This window comes from Onychomys torridus, chromosome 5 (genome assembly GCF_903995425.1).
Source record: "Onychomys torridus chromosome 5, mOncTor1.1, whole genome shotgun sequence".
NCBI classification, from domain to species: Eukaryota; Metazoa; Chordata; class Mammalia; order Rodentia; family Cricetidae; genus Onychomys; species Onychomys torridus.
Window position 1 is genome coordinate 14,023,336 of NC_050447.1, and position 19,260 is coordinate 14,042,595.

Below are 19,260 nucleotides of genomic sequence, written 5' to 3' on the forward strand. Positions count from 1 at the left end.
CTGTTAAAGCACAGCTATTAGGGATTGTTAAAGCTATAGAGTGTTTTAATTAAGGAAAAAGAGGAGGGTTAAGGATAAGAGAGAGGAGAAAAACCTAAGTGGACGAACATCAATACCAGTTCTTAAACCTAACTGAACAATACCAACAAAAGCAAAACCATCATGATACATAATATGCAAGCGCAAACATTACATAATAGAAAATAAGAAAGGAATACTTAGGAAGTGAATTGTGGGCACAGCTGCACTAAGTTGAAAGGTCACTTTTTTTTCATACTCTTTCTTTGCTCTTAGTAGCACTTTAATACAGAATACTCTGATATTTTCAATAATATGCTCCTAAGTCATTTTAGAGAACTTTAATAGATACCATTCATATTAAATATTGGGCAGTATATAATAAGTATAGATGTGTCTTGAGTATTAACATCTTGTTTTCTTACATATGTTTAATTTACATAATTGGAAACAATTGTGTGATTGTGATCAGAGCCCTATTTGTTCCCAGATAGAATTAAGTTGTGGAGAGCACTTTCTGTGGTTGTAATGAGGGGGTAATGGGGTAGGAACACTTGAGTTCTAGAAATATGTCATGATTGTGACTCTGAAAAGCCCCTAATAGTGTCATTCAGTACCTGTCTTACTTCTGGAGGCACTGTGGCTGCTTTTGTTTTGTTTGATTAGAAAAACAAATACAAGGAGGTAAGGTAATTTTGTTCAAGGGTGACTTGGAAGCCAAAGATAGGACTATGGCGTGTGGGGGGGGGGGGGGGGGGGGTGTTGTGCTGTATGAAGTACACCCTCCCCTCATTTCCCACCTAAATCTTGTTTCAAAAAACCTTTTGTACACTACTTTCAGACACTTTGAAAACAATTTTAAATTGTGTCAGATTGTTTATTAGAAGGAGTTGTGGGGATTTTGTTTATTTAGTTTTGTTTGTTAAGATAGACTCTTACTATGTAGCCATCATGGCTGGCCTCAAACTGCCATGTAACCTAGGCTGGTTTAGAATTCTTGGCCTCCTTAGGAGCATAGGTGTTGTGATGGTTGGCTTTCTGTTGCTATGATAAACAACATAAACAACTTGGGGAGGAAAGGGTTTCTTCTTGTACAGGAATACTTAGGAAGTGAAGTCTTACAGGTTAGAGTTCATTATCCAGCCTTAATACATGTTGCCTGGGTGTAGCAGCTTTCTGGACCTTTGATGCACACCCACATGACCTCCTCAGTAATGCAATCAATACTTGCTATATGAGTGCTATTTGTGTGCCATTGCCAAGTTGTACAGCTAGCTTGACCACAGTTTCATTAGTCTCTGAGAGCAGCTTTCCTTAGTTTAATGTTTCTGTGTCTTTGGTATCTTGAGGTCTCTGTTACAACTTAGGTTTCACTTACACAGCTTCACACACAGCCTACTCAGGAGCTCCATGCAGGGAATCTGGCTTTGGTGGCTTTCTGGAACCTTGGTGTAAGCCTCCATGATCCTCTAATTCTTACATTTTGCATGCCTGCAAGACAAGTGCCATATAGATGATGCCAAGTTGTACCACTAGTTTAACCTAGCTCCGTTGGACCACAGCTTTAGTGGCCTCTGCCCAGGACTAGTTCTCTAAGTAGTCCTGGTCCTGTACAATGTCCTAGAAGCTCCTTTGTTCAGTCATTCTCTTTTCAGATGAGTCTGCACTGATACATGCTGGAGCTCTGTGGGTGAGGTCTTACCTCAAGACATCTTCTCAGTACCATGTAAGTGCCAAGTCCCTCCGTTCTCTTCTGTGGCGCTCATCTCTATAACCACTGTGCACACTTTGCCAGCACCATCCCTGGCCACAGCTTTAACTCTGTTCACAACTTTAAACTTACTCATATTCCTTCTCACACCAAACTGCATGGTTTTAGAATTATCATCCTGCTTGTCTGGTTATAAATCTAGCAAAGACCATAAGTATTAACTGTGCCATGGCCTGGATGTCACGCTGTTCCTGAATCTTCTCCACCAAAAACTGTTCATTACTTTAGCCTTACTCAAAGTTTCAGGACACAGACAGAACACAGTCACATTCTTTACCAGAATGTAACACTGATGGCCTCTAGTGCAGTTCCCAGTAGCCTTTGACCTTTTCTGAAACCCCATGAGCCCAGCTCGCTCTCTCCACATTCCTTTTAACATTCTAGTTCCCAAGAGTCCATCAGAATAGCCCATGTGCCTCTGCTTTCAGCATTCTACAGTATCTCTAGGCCACTACCCCAAACTCTTCCAGATTTCTTCTACAAGCCAGTTATAAAAAGCTACAAACCATATAGTCATGTTTATCCCAACAGCTCAACTTGGCTAGACCAGTTTTATTTTAGGTACCCGACAAGAAGCAATTTAAAGGAGCAGAGGTTTGTTCTGGCTCACAGTTGGAGGAGACGGCTCCAAGGCAGCAGGAGTGGCTGGTTCCATCTTCTACTGGTCAGAAAGGAGAGAGACCAGTGCTGGTGACCAAAGCCGGATGTTTTAATTATGGAACATTTTTACTATAGATTAGCTCTGAGCTCACTGGATTTTTATAATAGCTGCTGATGCATAAAGGGCCATCCTTTCTGTAGAAAGGCCTCCTTCCACTGTGTACAAAACCTTGAGTCCAAGGCTACACTTGTCAAAGGTCGGCTGTCCCAAGGCAGTACCTCCATAATGGTCTCTTGATCCCCCACCACCACCTCGTGTGGCCTTATCCCCTCTGTGAAAATCCAACAACAGCAATTCCATCCCAGCAGAGCCCACAGAGCACTTCCAGGCAGCTGACAGCTGTCTGAGGCACTTCCTTGCACTCTTGGGTGCACTAACCTGAAGCAGGGAGTGCTTGTCTCCTGCAGCTAACAGGGACACCTGCTTTCTCTTCTCCTCAAAGATCAAATGCAGCTGAAAACAGTCACATGCAGAAAGTCTGCCATTTCACCAGCCTCAGAGAAGCCAACAGTCGCTCGTGTGTGTGTGTGTGTGTGTGTGTGTGTGTGTGTGTGTGTGTGTTAAGAAGTACTGTGAAGGAAGTTAGGAAGATCAAAAAGACTTTGTAGTATATATTGAGCCAAACCTTGGAAGATCCTGTGCATTACAGGCATAGTTATGAGCATGTATGTAAGACTCCACACTTCCAACACATGTCCATCACACTGTGGAATCTAGAAAGATTTTCTTTTTAATTCTTAGAACCCCATAGAAATAGGTAGTGAGGGCCTTGCATAACTCAGCTTGTTCTCTTATCAACTTGCCAACAAGTCTTATTTTCTTTCCTCTGTTACCCATGATTCATTTGTAAAGAGAAGGCCAGAAGAGCCTTTACCCTTCAGGTCACACTGTGTCATTTAATGGTCCCCTCATAATGACTCCAGTTAGCATTAGAGACTAAATTCAGGCTTTGCTGCTGTTACGCATACTTGGTAATCACTTTTGGAAGAAAAGAAGTTAATGAAACAAAAAGTCTTAATGTTATGACGTGTAAGAGTAAAAGAAAGAAAATGGGAAAATTGTAACAAATGAAAATATATAAACAGGATTTTCACTGACTGTACTCACTGTATCTTTCTAATTGTGTGCACAGTAATCACTATCACGGGGGGGGGGGGGGGATGAGACAATTTAAGTACATCATAGATAGCAGAGGAAATCAACGCAAGACCAAAAGGAGCACAAGGCTGTGTCTTAGTTTGCTTCCTCTTGTGGTAATAAACACCATGACATAATCAGCTTGAGGGAGGAAAGGGTTTATTTGGCTTATACTTGCACATCACAGCCCATCTTCAAGGGAAGTCAAGGCAGGAACTGAAGCAGATACTGTGGAGGAATGCTGCCCACTGGGTCTTCTCCAGGGCTTGCTCAAGTTGCTTTCTTACACAATCCATGGCTACTTGCCCAGGGGTGGCATCACTCACAGTGGGCTGGGCCCTCCCACATCGATCATTAATAAGGAAAACAGAATGAAAAAAAGGGAAATAAATAAAAAAGGAACATGACTCCCCTAGGTATGGTGGTAGAGTTTATTGTAGATATGTGGGAGAGCATAGTCAGAGGCAGGGACTTCTGGGAGAGTCCAGAGAGGACACACCCTGAGCCATGTGAGGAGAAGGGGAAGGAAGAGACGGGGACCAGGTGCAGCAGCCAGGAGGCCCAAAGAGCAGACAGAGTGGACTAGGTAACCAAAATAGTTGGATTATCTACGGAAGGGCAGCCCAGGTCCTGGGCCAGGGAAGTTTAGGGTAAGGGGGTAAGGGGGAAGGGTGTGCCAACCAGGAGGGCCCTGTTACAGGTAGGGACTGAGGGATGCTGGGAGAACCTGCTGTCAGGCCAGCTTTGTTATGTTAAATGGGCACCTTGGCCACTTGTCCCTGGTTTGAGACCTAACAAACCCAAACCCACAGACATGCCTACAGGCCAGTCAGATGCAGGCAGTTCCTCAGTTGACAGTTCCCTTCCAGGTGACTCTGGCAGTGCAATAGCCATGAGACGAAGCAGAGGCCCGATTTCCTGCAGTGTTTAAACCATGTGTGTGCCCAGCATGGTGACACGTACCATCCACTACTCCCAGCACTCAGGGAGAAGCCACCTAGTCGATATAGTGAGTTCCACACCAGCCAGAGCTACACAGTGAGAACCTGTCTAAAATATGTGTACTGATTTAAAAATTGTGGGTGTGTCCATGTGCACCTGCAAGCATACATAAGTCAGACGACCATGTGGGGGTCCAGAAATCGAATCTGTCAGAATTGGCTGCAGCGCCTTTACCCATGAAGCTGTTTCTCCAGCCCATACACATTGGGGTGGGGGGTGATTTCTGTTTTGTTTGCTTCGTTTTTTATGTGTATGAATGTTCTTGCCTTTTTTGCCTACATGTATGTCTGTGCACTGCATATGTGGCTGGCACTTAAGGAGGCAAGAAGAGGCATTGGGTCCCTTGAAACTGCAGTTACAGAAAGTTGTAAGCTGCCATATGGGTGATGGGAACCAACCCAGGTCCTCTGCAAGAGCAGCAAGTACTCTTAACTGCTGAGCCATCTCTCCAGCTCCCCTGACCCTTACAGTTTTAAACCTCAACTCCTTTTAGGTGTGATTGCAGGTCATGTAATATCTTTCACCTGAGGAGTTATAAAAAACTGATAGGAGAGGTAATCTCTGAGCTCAACATGGCCCAGCCCCCATGTGCTAAACCCAGATGAAAATAAGTACTTTTTACTTTATCATCAAGCAGCATGCTCCAATGGAAGAAGTACCTCAAACTAGGCTTCTGCATCTTCTGCTGTAGCATGCCCCATTCTTTATGGGCAGGTAATAACTTTAAAGTTGAGCTTTATCCATACAGAAGAGCCATTTCTGGCTAGGTACCATGGCACATGCCCGCAACCCCAGCACTCAAGAGTGAAGCAAAAGGATCATGAATTGGAAGCCAGCCAAGCTACAAGGCAAGGCCCTGTGTTTAAAAACCAAACAAAACAAACAAAACCCATACATAGACCATCAGGGCTCTATCATTTTCAGGCTCACATTGCCCATTAGAAAGTGAGGTAGGACACCTGGACAGGAATGGTGGCACGATTCTATAATGGCAGCACTCAGGAGGTTGAGGCAGGAGAATGAATATTTGAGGCCAGTTTATTCTATATAATAAAATCCTATCTCTAAAAACATATAAGAAAATGGGACACCATACCAAACTCCTCAAGAGGGAGTTGAGTTTGTCCTATGGCCCAGGCTCTACTGAGCCAACAGAATTGTACTAAGTGATGTTGTGTCTACACCTTCAGCCTCTGGTCTCTGGGGCCAGTAGTTGAATTGTGCCTGATGCTCATTGTTGTTTTGTTTCCTAGTGTGCGAGTTTTAAGACTAAGTCCTCATATAAGCTAAGCAAGCACACGTCCAGTGAAAATAGCCCCAGCTGCTTTTCCTTTCTTATTTACTTATCTATTTACATTATTCAGGGTCTCACTTTGTTGTCCTGACCAGGATGGCCTCAAATTCACAGAGGTCTGCCTGCCACCTCCTAAGTCCTGAGATTAAAGGTGTGTGCCATCAGGCCTGACTTTATTTTTGAGGCAGTCTCACTAAGTTTCCTAGCTTGCTCTTAAATTCCTCTATAGCCCAGGCAAGCTTTGAACCTGTGATCCTCCTGCCTGAACCTCCCAAGTGCTGGGATATAGTCCATTTTACCTAACCCACCTCAACATTACTACCTTGGAAGGTGTTTGTTGTTTGTAGACAGGGTCTTATTTTGTATACCAGGTTAACCTGGGATTTTCAGCAGCCCTCCTTCCTGGCTTCCCAATTGCTGGACAGTTTGAGCCACCACACTCAACCAAACATTATTCCCAGTGAGAGAAGTTATATTTTAAAAGAAGACAGCCCGGTTTGCCTCTTGTGAGGGGGCAGAGACAGTAAACAAGTAAAGGCACTGCAGATCCTCCCTTAAAGGCTCTGAAAGACTGAGTCTCCACTTGTGCGCAGGTAAAGGAAGGCTGTGCCCATAAGTGCATAAGGGACTGAACTGGTGGCATCCACCATGCCTCCAATTGCACTTTACTACTAATGAATTTTCAAACCAGCAGCTCTCTCAGAATTGTAAAGAAATGTTTCTCTTAGGTTGCAAAGAGCACGTGCTGGAAGATGTGAAGCCTGAATCCATCACTGACACTGCAGACCTGGCCCTGCCACCAGAAATGCCGATTCTGATCGACGTCCATGCTCTGAAAGATATTCTGGGGCCACCACTATATGAGCTAGAGGTGATAATTCTCATAACTGTGTTTACATGGATGCTTACTTGGTATCGGGCAAGTAGAATTGTGGTTTCTGAGGCTGAAGTTCTGTCTTAAATGGGAAATTTCCCTGTAAACTGTTACATGTGATAGTGTGGCTCTGTAAGGGAAGAGACCCTAGTCATGTCCTCTTCTGGGCAGCCAGGCTGGCTTGATTTAGTCATCCGCTCCATCTCAGGAGTGGCTCATGCTTGTAGATTTGCTGCTACAGAGAATCCCGTCTTCTAGTGTATGGATTTTAATCAGGGATGTCTTGTGCCACTGAGGACTTGGGAAAGAGGCAGGGAATCTGTCTAGTCCCCGCTGTCTGAAAGCAAGAACCCAGCTGCTAGTGTCTTTCAGGAGCCTGTTGACCCATGGATAATAACTTTGGGGTTAAACCGAGTACTGGGCTCCCCCTATTACTGTTCTTTTCTGTTTTTCCCTTTCCGACTTCACAGAAGGCCCAAGAGCCAGGGCGAGCTGAGGCAGCAGATGGACATAGGTTATAGAATAGGAGATGTTGAAGGCATTATGACATGTTTGGGGGTGTTTAGATGTTCAGGGTGCGTTCCTAGGAAAGCTTTGTAAAGATGTCTAGAAAATGAATCTGTTAAAACATGCATAAGGCAGTCTCTAGCAAAAATTCAAAATCATTACCAATGATGATGGTTTTTCCCAAGGGCTCACAAACAAAGGGGAGAAGAACACTCCCTGCACCCATCTACCTTGCTCACGTAGTAATTTTTTAACTGGCTGTTGAAGCTAAACCCGACAAAGCTCCCAGTCACCAGAACTGGCCTTGTTTATTCTTGCCAGCAAATCTGAACTGGAACCATACAACCAAGGCATATGGGCTGTTTGAATTCTTAAGATACCATGGATTTGAATTTAAAGTGTTTAAAGAAATTGAGGTTAATTTTCGTTGAGAAAAGTAATCTTTCTCGCTGTTAGAGTCAGTGAGTTTGTGAGTGAAGACAGGGTTCTGACCCCATGTTCCACTTTCTCTAGACTTCAGAAAAAGCTCATTCTAGCAGTTCTCTGAGAATTTAAACTATTGAAACAAAGAGTTGATACTTGTTTCTGTCATAACCCTTCTCAGCTGATGTTGAATCTCTGCCATTCCAAGAGCCCTGGCAGAGACAGAGCAGGAAAGCAGAAAGGAGAAGCTGTACAGATGCCTTAGCAGTGATCCTTGGTGTCGCTTTCTCCCCTAACAGCTCCTTAGCTGTTACATGTGACTACAGCTTTCCCAGTTGAATGGGAAGGAGGACTCCAGCAGGCGGTTTGCAAAGCCCACTCTGGTTCTAAGAGTCTGCTCTGACACTGTCCCTCTCCCAGACAGGGACCTCGCCTCTCCAGGGCTCCTACAGAACAGGCACTTTGTGGATGCACTTGTGGCTTGCTCCACTTGCTCCACGTTCTTCATCTGTCCGTGGTCCGTCAGCCCTGGGCACATTCCCATTTATACTTCTGTAATGTTTGCCAGGCCTTACTAGGACACCCTGGCTCTTTGTGAAAGGAGTGGAGGGACTGTAAAATCTCGGCAGGTCCACAAGTCTTCCTCTAGACTAAAGGAGGCACAGAGAACTCTGCACATTGCAGATGCCATTATTTTAGTCGTGTGAGCAATATCAACTTGCCCATAATTAGATATGCAAATGCTTCTTAAATGTTGATATTTGACATTTTAAAACCAATAGGGCTGAAGAAACAACTCAGCAGAAATGCCACTAAGAGACCCAGTCTAGTGTCCGATAACCTTTTCTTTAAACATGTTAAATGTTTCCTTGTTCAGCATGTAGCATAATTGGCAGTATGAGTGGGAAAATAACAAAAATCTCCTTGAGGGCTGAGGTTAGAGTTCAGAGGTACACTGTTGGCCTAACATGCACAAGGCATTGGAGGATGGGGATGAACCTGAGATACTTTTCTACTTTGACACACAGTGAGAAAAACATTCTTGGTTGGTTGGTTGGTTGGTTGGTTGGTTGGTTTGAGACAGGGTTTCTCTGTGTAGCTTTAACTGCCCTTGGCTCTCTTGGAACTCGCTCTATAGACCAAACTGACCTCAAACTCAGAGATCCGCCTGCCTCTGTCTCCCGAGTACTGGAGCCAAAGGTGTGCGCCACCACCGCCCAGTGAGGAAATCATTCTTAAAGGTTTGTGTGTGTTTGTGCACAGGCACATGTCACAGTATGCATGTGGAGGTCAGGGGACATATTTTGGGAGTCAGTTCTCTCCTTTCACCATATGGGTTCTTCTGTGAATCAAACTCAGGACATGAGGCTTGGCAGTAGGCACCTATACCAGCTGAGACATCTCTCCAGCCCTAGAAAACAGTCTAAACCTCAAGCGTCCACTTGTCTTAGCTGATAGAACTGCTGACTCCACAAATTGTTAGTAATAATGGGTAAACAGGGTTTGAATTGTTTTGTTGAGTCACTTCTTAAGAAACACTGTAAGCCAGGCAGTGGTGACGCACACCTTTAATCCCAGCACTCGGGAGGCAGAGGCAGGCGGATCTCTGTGAGTTCAAGGCTAGCTTGGTCTACAAAGCGAGTTCCAGGAAAGATGCAAAGCTACACAGAGAAACCCTGTCTCGGAAAAAAAAAGGAAAAAGAAAAAAGAAAAAAAGAAAGTGCTATAAAACACAGCTTGCTCTGTAGAGGGGCTAGGATTTAGGATTGCATTTAAGAGATGTTTGGGCTCCCTATGAGCTTGGTTGTTGAGTTTTATGTGAGAATACAGAACCTCAGGACCCCAAAGCTAAGAATGCCAGGTTCTTTCCTTTTATTAACCTTGACCACAGAGATCCTCTGTTTGATTATCATTTCATTCTCCTGCTTGTGTATGGCATGCAGGCTGTCACTGCTTTTTGCCTCAGGTCAATCTCCACTTACTATGAGTCTTGACACTTTCAGCCTGGCCCATCCACTCTTCCAGGTAACAGTCTCCCAGTCTCCTGCCTAGAATACCAAGATTCTTAAGCAGACAGTGTTAGAAAAGTAGCCTGCATGTGCCTGTGCGCACATATGTACACATGCCAGTTCACTTGCATGCCATGATATACATGTGGAAGTAAGAGGGTAACTGCCTTCCCACCTCGTTTTTGAGGCAGGGTGTTGCTGAAGTTTTCCTGGTCCTGCCTGGCCCAAGGGCAAGACAAATCTCTCTCACCCGCCAGTCCTGCAGCCAAGTAAACACACAGAGACACGTATTATTTTATAAACTGTATGGCCATGGCAGGCTTCTTGGTATCTAGTTCTTATATCTTAAATATTTATTTATTTATTATGTATACAGAAGAAGGCACCAGATCTCATTACAGATGGTTGTGAGCCACCATGTGGTTGCTGGGAATTGAACTCAGGACCTCTGTAAGAGCAGTCGGTGCTCTTAACCTCTGAGCCATCTCTCCAGCCCCCCTAGTTCTTATATCTTAAATTAACCCATTTTTATAAATCTATACCTTGCCACATGGCTTGTGGCTTACCAGTATCTTTCAAGGTGGCGGCTGGCAGCGTCTCCTCACTCAGCCTTCTACCCCACATTCTCCTCTCTCGTCCCACCTACACTATAGCAGGGTCCTTCTTGGTTTTGACACCATGTATATCAGGCTAACTGGTGCTGTGGATATCTGTATGCTATGAATGTGTTGCTCTGATTGGTTAATAAATACAGTGCTGATTTGCCAGTAGCCAGGCAGGAAGTATAGGCAAGACAAAGAGAGAGGAGAATGCTGGGAAGTGGAAGGCTGAATCAGGAGACACTGCCAGCTGCCGCCATGAGAAGTGAGATATAAAAGTACTGGTAAGCCACAAGCCATGTGGCAATTTATAGATTAATTAGAAATGGGTTAATTTAAGATATAAGAACTAGATAACAAGAAGCCTGCCATGGCCATACACTTTATAAGTAATATAAGTCTCCGTGTCTTTACTTGGGCCTGAGCGGCTGTGGGCCTGGCAGGACTGGCAAAATCTCCAGCTACAAACTGGTATGCAAGCTTCCATGATTCTCCATCTTTGCCCCCAATTGCCTGTAGGAATGCTGAGATTAAATGCACATTGCCATGCTCGGCCTCTTACTTGAGCCTGGGATTGAACTCAGGTCAATTTACAGATTTACAGAGCAAGTTCTTTTACCTACCACATCACCTTCCCAGTCTGGTATCTTTCTTTTTAAATTTTATGTGTATGGGTGTTTTGCCTGAATGTTTGTTTATGTCCCACTTTTTCCTTGGTGCCCATGGAGGCCAGAAGAGGGGATGGGATGCCCTGAAACTGGAGTTAACAGGCAGCTGGCTGTGAGCTGCCATGTGAGTGCCAGTAGCTGAACCTGGATCCTCTACAAGATCACTAAGTGACCTTGACTGCTGACTCACTTCTCCATCCCCTTGCCTGGTTTCTTGAAGCAACGTGGTTAAGAGTTTTAAGGACTCAGCTGTAAGAATGTAATTGACAGATAATAAAATTTTAGTAATTGTGGCTTACTGTGTTAAAGATGACTTTGCATTCTTAAGATTATTCTTTAGGGTTAGTTCATCCAGCCCAGGAAAGAAACCATAAAGAAGTAATAAAAAGAATAAGAAAATTGATCCTGTACTAATTTTTTAAGGCTGTGAACAGTTTTACCATCTATTTATCTTCTTAAACAGCACTGGCCTTTCTCCCCATCTTTCTCATTAGATACAGCACAGAGCAGGTGCCGGTGCTAGAGGAAGTGACCGTGGGTGAGCAGGGCTGGTGCCCATGGCTAGCTAAATCTGCTGTCTCCCTGTGAAGTGGAAGGCCAGAGTTAGCTCTTAATGTAGGTGACTACCCAGCGACTCCAGTTTTCTCTGCACACTCCCGCTAGAGAATGACTGCGCACCCAGTCTTCTACCAGAAGCAAGCCAGTCTCTGCTGTCCCAGAGTGACACAGGAACCTGACAGTGGTTTGGTACTGAGTGACATACTGTACTTACTTCCTCTGACTCGGGTAACACAACAGAATGGGCAGTCTGGAGACATGGGCTGCAGCAAAGTTAGCACTGCTGTCTTTCAGCTGTTACTCTGCATTTCCATACCCAGGATGTGTTAACCTATAGTTTACCACCTGGACTCATAATCCCAGCTAAGCAGCCCTCTCTACTTAAACTGCAGCCACGCAGCACAGGGCTGTCCCATGCCGAGTCTAGGGCATCACTAAGGAGTGGCAGTGTTTCTGCAGTAGCAACAGAAAGCCTTCGAGAGCTGAGTGTCAGGGAGAGGAGTGCTGCTCCCTGAGGCATGTGCACTGATAGAAGGGCTGTTTCCTGAAAGTCAAGGCATAGACACCTGGATCCAGCTCTGGAAGTCAGTGACTCACCCATGTTCTAGGGCTAAACTGCATCTGGTAAATACTAAATAAGAAGTGTACGTATCTCTGTGGCAGAAAACAGTAAGAGGTATGACTCCAAATAATGCCAGGTACAGAGTGCTCAGAGATTAGTGCTTAAGCTTGCCCTGGGAAGGCAGAGTCTTAGAAGACAATACAATTAAATGCCCCAGAAACAATGTCTTCATGTTGCTGTAGCTGATGACTTTTCTTTCCTTCGAGGTCTCTGAGCGTTTGAGCCAGCCTGGAGTGGCAATAGGATTGGCATGGACCCCCTTGGGTGGCAAAATCATGTTCGTGGAGGCAAGTCGGATGGACGGCGAAGGCCAGCTGACACTGACCGGCCAGCTCGGGGATGTCATGAAGGAGTCTGCCCATCTCGCCATTAGCTGGCTTCGAAGCAATGCAAAGAAATACCACCTGACTAATGGTGCATGGCCTAGCCGCTGTGGGGACCCAGCTGGGCAGGAGGGCACCGAGATCAGGATCCAGGAAGCATCTTGGAGTATAAAGTATAGGGCTTGGCTTCTGAATGTCCATGGAGATCTTGTGATCTTGTTAGAGCTATCTGGCTTAGTGCCTAAACTAGAAACAAGAACAAAGGTTTGTTTTAAATCATACTTAGAGTAGAGTGAATCTTTCTGTAAGTACTCTATCTTGCTTACTTACTGAGTAAGTAATCTCACTCTAAGTACTCTATCCATTAATATTTTTGAAGGATCCATTTACACAAAACATCCATTTTTGTGTTTGGTTTTATTCAGAGAAAAAATGTGTTTAATTTTTCTATATTAAAATCCCCCCCCCCCCTTTTTTTTTTTCCTTTTAAAGCTTTTGGAAGTTTTGAGCTTCTTGACAACACAGACATCCATCTGCACTTCCCAGCTGGAGCTGTCACAAAAGATGGACCATCTGCTGGTGTTACCATAGTAACTTGTCTCGCCTCACTTTTCAGTGGGCGGCTGGTGCGTTCAGATGTAGCCATGACTGGAGAAATTACTCTGAGAGGGCTTGTTCTCCCAGTAAGTATAGAAAACATTCATGTGCTTGTAATTTTTACTCAAATTAATATTTTTGAATTTACATGAATAGTAGTTTGCCTTGTTTTTGTAAGATCTTTGGTTGAAAATAGACATTAAAAATGTAATCTGTAACTAATTTATATTTTAAACTTTGGGTCAAGTAAAAGAAAACCTGACTCTCCCATGCTTCCTTGTCATCTACAAAGATTTATTAGTGTGGTTGACAGGAAGATCAAGGTCTGCAGTCTCTCTACTTAGCAGTTAAAGTACCTTGCGTGTACATAAAGCCAGATGGTTACTTTTAAGCTCAATCCATACTTCTTGAAGTTCATTTGAGACATTCTAGAACCTTGTAAAAATCTTAGATTACCATAATTGGCAAGATTTATACCAAAACTAGCTGCATAGAAATGGGAACTGAATTAAAGTGAGTTCCAGGACAGCCAGGGCTGTTACACAGAGAAACTCTGTCTCCAAAAACAAACAAACAAAACAAAAACAAAAAAACAAAAGATTGACAGATCTATAGGAAAAAAGCAAAGAGCTAATGTTCTTTACTCTGCAAAATATGAATGAAAGTAGATTATAGGATTGCCAGTTAAGAACACTAAAGGGGCCAGGCACACACACCTAAAACCCCAGCAACTCAGGAAGACTGAAGCAGTGTGAGCAACTTAGTGAGACCCTGTCTCAAAGGAAAAAGGAGGCAGGGACAGGCCTCAGTAGCAGAGGACTTCCTTAGTCTTGCATGTAAGACTCAGCTTGATTCCCAATATTGGAAAACCACTGAAATTATTGTACCCCAAGATTCTCATTCAACCATGCAAGTATGAAGTGGTAGAACTTAAAAAAAAAAAAAAATTGCTCAGGCTGAAATAAAAGGGAACCCTATGGGTGGCGTGTGGTTAAAGAATGACCAGGAACATAATATACAGTCTAATCAGTCAACATGTCCAACACCTAACAGGAATTAGAGCAAACGGCAAGATGGACTAGAACAAATAACCAAAAAATAACAGCATGTCCTGAAGTGGAAAGACTACACCATGCAGCCAAGATATTCTCAGGACTTCTCAGCTCACTGAGTAACAGCGGATATACAGTGTAACGGGATTATAGATCAGCTCACTGAGTAACTGGATATACAGTGTAACGGGATTATAGATCAGCTCACTGAGTAACAGTGGATATTCAGTGTAACGGAATTATAGATCAGCTCACTGAGTAACTGGATATACAGTGTAACGGGATTATAGATCAGCTCACTGAGTAACAGTGGATATTCAGTGTAATGGAATTATAGATCAGCTCACTGAGTAACAGTGGATATACAGTGTTACGGGATTATAGATCAGCTCACTGAGTAACAGTAGATATACAGTGTAATGGGATTATAGATCAGCTCACTGAGTAACAGTGGATATACAGTGTTACAGGATTATAGATCAGCTCACTGAGTTAACAGCAGATATACAGTGTAACGGGATTATAGATCAGCTGAGTAACTGGATATACATTGTAACAGGATTATAGATCAGCTCACTGAGTAACAGCAGATATACAGTGTAATGGGATTATAGATCAGCTCACTGAGTAACTAGATATACAGTGCAACGGGATTATAGATCAGCTCACAGAGTAACAGTGGATATACACTGTAATGGGATTATAGATCAGCTGAGTAACTGGATATACATTGTAATGGGATTATAGATCAGCTCACTGAGTAACAGTGGATATACACTGTAATGGGATTATAGATCAGCTCACTGAGTAACAGCGGATATACAGTGTAACGGGATTATAGATCAGCTCACAGAGTAACAGTGGATATACACTGTAATGGGATTATAGATCAGCTGAGTAACTGGATATACATTGTAATGTGATTATAGATCAGCTCACTGAGTAACAGTGGATATACACTGTAATGGGATTATAGATCAGCTCACTGAGTAACAGCGGATATACAGTGTAACGGGATTATAGATCAGCTCACTGAGTAACTGGATATACAGTGTAACAGGATTATAGATCAGCTCACTGAGTAACAGCAGATATACAGTGTAACGGGATTATATATCATGTCTGTGTCCATCAAATGTGAGTGTAAAAACAGACATTTCACACTGGAAGGAAGCAGTCTGTCTCAGAATTTTCTCTGAAGAAGGCACTCCAGAAAAGTACAGTCTGGGACAGGGTGACAGCTGTGTAAGAAGGCCTACAGCTAGCCAGTTAGACTGGAGCCGTGGGGGAAGGCCCAGGGAAGTTAGCCAGTTAGACTGGAGCCATGTGGGAAGGCCCAGGGAACTTAGCCCTTTTCTGGTTCAGGGTCTTGACTGCAGGCCACAGTCACCTGGTGACTCAACAGGAGGACCTGCTTCTGTATGGTGCATAGGCAGCCCCAGTCCTCACCTTGCAGGTTTTCCCAGGCTGTGTAGATAACTTCAAACATGATACCTTGCTACCTCTAGGGCAAGTGGTCCAAGATAACAATCTAGGCAGGAGCTTTCTTTTTATGCCTTAGTGTTGAAACTCATAGCATCACTTCCATATGCTTCTTACAGACAGGTTACAAAGCCAGGTTCACATTGGGGGTAAGGAGAATCAGACCCCACCATTTCTGAAGGAACCATTGTGGGCACAGCTTTCTGTTTGTTTTTAAAATCACAAGAGGGGCCAGCCGTGGTGGCACATGCCTTTAATCCCAGCACTTGAGAGCAGGAAACAGAAACAGAAAGATCTCTATGAGTAAAGGCCAGGGTAATCTACAGTGATTTTGTCACAAAACAACAAAAAACCCACCAGAGCTAGTTTGGAGTTTTCTCATTTTTAGGTGGTACAAAGGTCTTTGCTTTGTGGTAATGAAGGCAATGATCTCATAACACAATTGAACTTCTTCTGTAAGACCAGTTCTGTTTGTTCATTTAACTTTTAAAACTTTATTTTATAAAAACAAAATTGTATATATTAAGATACAGGTCACATTATATAACATTTAAATCAACATATTTATTTCCTCCATTTGTCATTTCTTTATGGCGAAAATCTCCAAAATCCTTTCTTCTAGCTAAGAATAGTATAACAAAGCTAATGTACTGCTGCCACGGAATCAAGGTATCCATAGCCATCATAATTTCAGATTTTCTCTCATTAAAATATTTAATATGGAAGTAACACAAACATTCTTAAAATAGGCTACCATTAAGCCTTTTTAGTGGCATCCGAACTCATACTATTAACAAATGGGAGGTGGGCTGAATATCTAAGCCAGTGATAGTTCAGTGAAAAGGAGATCCCTTTGGCAGACAATAACCCCTGACAGCTGTCTTCTCTCACTGACAGGTGGGTGGAATTAAAGACAAGGTACTGGCAGCACACCGAGCAGGGCTGAAGCATGTCATAATTCCCAAGAGGAATGAGAAAGACCTTGAAGAAATCCCAAGCAACATCAGACAGGATCTTGGTTTCGTCACAGCAAGCTGCTTGGATGAAGTTCTAAATGCAGCTTTTGATGGTGGCTTTACTGTCAAGGCCAGACCTGGTCTCATTGACAGCAAACTTTAGGCCCCAACTTCTGTTAGAATTTCAATTATGAGGTGCCAGGAGGTCCTGGTAAGGCTGGTTTTAGGCACCAGTAAGAGTAAGCAAAATATCTCTAATTTGTGGACATAATCAAAATAGCAATGGGTCTGTTCAAGTAGCTGTTGATGTTTATTACAGCAATGTTAGTTTAATAAAGAATTAAAACTTGAAGTATTGTCTTCAGTGGGATTGGTGTCCCTGGAAAATATACACAACAGAGGTTCTCTGTGGTCCCAGAACAAAAAAAAAAAAAAAACCTTGCTAGAAATATCAACCATCGGGGCCTACTACAGACCTGAATCCAACTCAGGGATGTGGAGAGCCAGGAATTCCTCTGATGTGTCTGGTGTGCTTGATAACTGGGTGAGTCAAGTGTGGTAGTACATGCACTTAGGAGGCAGAAGCAGGTGGATCTCTTGACGTTTAAAGCCAGCCTGGTCTACACACCAAGTTTCAGGACAGCCAGGACTACACAGGGAGACCCTGTCTCAAAGTAAGTAACAGTTGACATAGACTCAACTCTGGAGACCCACATACACTTGGATTCTGTAACCAATCACTTAGAAGGAAAACTAGCCAAGACAAAACTCTAGGCAACTATTCTTGTTAAGAGTCTAAGATGAGGCCCACACATGACAATACAGGTCCTAAGCTGAGGCATGTGTTGGCAGTCATTACAGGAACACAAGGGCTTCGGGTGCCTGTAACTCAAAAAAACTACAGGCCCAAGGGAGCAGCTGTGTTCTGGGATAATCCCTAAACTTGGAATCATTTGTTTATGCCAAATCCCAAGTATGTCAACTTCCCACACCTGTCCTCTCCTATGGCTCAGCCCAAGGCACCAAGATGAAGGCCCCTTGTACTTACTGGCTTTCTGCATCTGATTCATACATGTATGAAATAATAGTATTATTCTGATTCAACAGAATACAATGTAAACAATGCAATTTTAATTCTGGAGTCAGAATCTTACATTACAAAATGTAAGAACTATAAGAAGTATAGAGATACTTTTGATACTTCCTGGGTGAGAATGGCCTGCTAATAAAATCTCTGGAGGAAATGCCAAACCAGGACTACTTGGGGCACTCACAGCACTTGATGAGGCACCAAGCTGTAATCTTACACAAGGAGTGAAGGAACACCGAGCTCTGCCTCATACCTGCCTGAGGTGTTGACAGAACATGTTAAAGCTCCAGCTTCTCTGGGTCCTAGACATCAGCACTGACCTGCACAGGACACTTCACAGGCCATCTTCTGTGCTGTTTGAAGTATGTATTTCTTTTTTTAAAAAAGATTTGTGCCCATCTTTGTGTGCGTGTGCATATAGGCACTGAAGAGGCCAAAAGAGTGAGTCACATCCCCTGGAGGTGGAGTTACAAGTGGTTGTGAGCTGCCTGGTGTGAGTGCTGGAAACTGAATTTAGGTCTTCAGCAAGAACAGCATTCTCAACTGGAGAGCTGGCTCTCCAACCCATCTTTCCTTTTGAAAGGAGCCATTTGGGATTTAACAGTATGGTCTTTGTTTTTCTAACACTGTTTTTGGTTTGCTAACGAGGAGTTTTTGATCTGAGAAAATGTGCATAAAATTCACCACTATAACCACTTACAAGTATTTAATTCAGGGACCTCTGTGACATTCAGTGTTCCCACTATCCATGATTTTTTCAGCACAAACAACTGAACTCATTCCCCCAATTGCAGACCTGGTAACCATTCTTCCAATGTCCTTATTCTAAGGGCTTTGAAGGTGTTTTGTTTGCTTTGTTGTTGTTGTTTTCCTCGTCTGACATCTCACCAAGTGGTCAAGTTTATCCCTAGATCATGTATCATGGTTTTTGTGGCTGAACAAGCCACTGTATACACATAGCACATTTTGTGTATCCATTCCTCTACTGTTTTGTGACTGTTAGCTATAAGCAGGAAGGTACAAATCCTTGCTTTTCTAATTTTTTTGGGATGTGTGCAAAGAAGTAGAACTTCTGTGGTGGTGCTCTGATCAGAATGCCCTCCCAAAATGCATATGTTCCACTCTCACTAGGAAAGGGCTCAAGAGAACTAGCTAGTTGTTTTGTATGGGCATACTTCTCTACCAGGTCAGCACTGAGGCGAAAACTTACATGTCGCCTGACCTCCAACTTCTGCCTCCAGATCTGTGAGAAATGCTTTTGTCCCTTACTAACCACAAACAACTGAGACAGTCTGTCCAACTTTCTGACTCTGCATGCATATGTGTGTACATGCACTAGGAACTAAATAAAAATACTAAATTCTAAACCGCACTCAACCCCAACTCCAGCCCCAGCCCCAGCTTTTCTACCTTGGCCATACCATTTGGAATTCTCACATGCACGTAAGTTTTCAGGTATCAAAGTCCAACAAAGCTGTAAGTACCTTGGTTGTCAACTTTATAGGACAGTTTCAATTGGTTCTGCCCATTTATCATTCCTCTGGATTTTTCTATGTACTACAAATAAGACTCTGAGGTCCTGAGTCACATAATAATCTATATGCAAATTTAGGGGCA

General features: G+C 43.4%; 1 protein-coding gene across 2 annotated transcripts in view; it reads left to right on the plus strand.

Moving 5' to 3' along the window:
- Lonp2 (lon peptidase 2, peroxisomal) overlaps positions 1–16,905 on the plus strand; it is a 117,518-nt gene extending 100,613 nt beyond the window's left edge. Inside the window, exons 12-15 of one of the 2 annotated variants that reach the window (XM_036187620.1) lie at positions 6,612–6,754; positions 12,350–12,557; positions 12,959–13,149; positions 16,495–16,905. In XM_036187620.1, coding sequence (XP_036043513.1) covers positions 6,612–6,754; positions 12,350–12,557; positions 12,959–13,149; positions 16,495–16,716 — 764 coding nt within the window. In that variant the 3' untranslated portion in view covers positions 16,717–16,905. The remainder of the gene's footprint in view (positions 1–6,611; positions 6,755–12,349; positions 12,558–12,958; positions 13,150–16,494) is intronic. The other variant, XM_036187621.1, reaches the window with a different exon arrangement.
- The last annotated feature ends 2,355 nt before the right edge of the window (positions 16,906–19,260 follow it).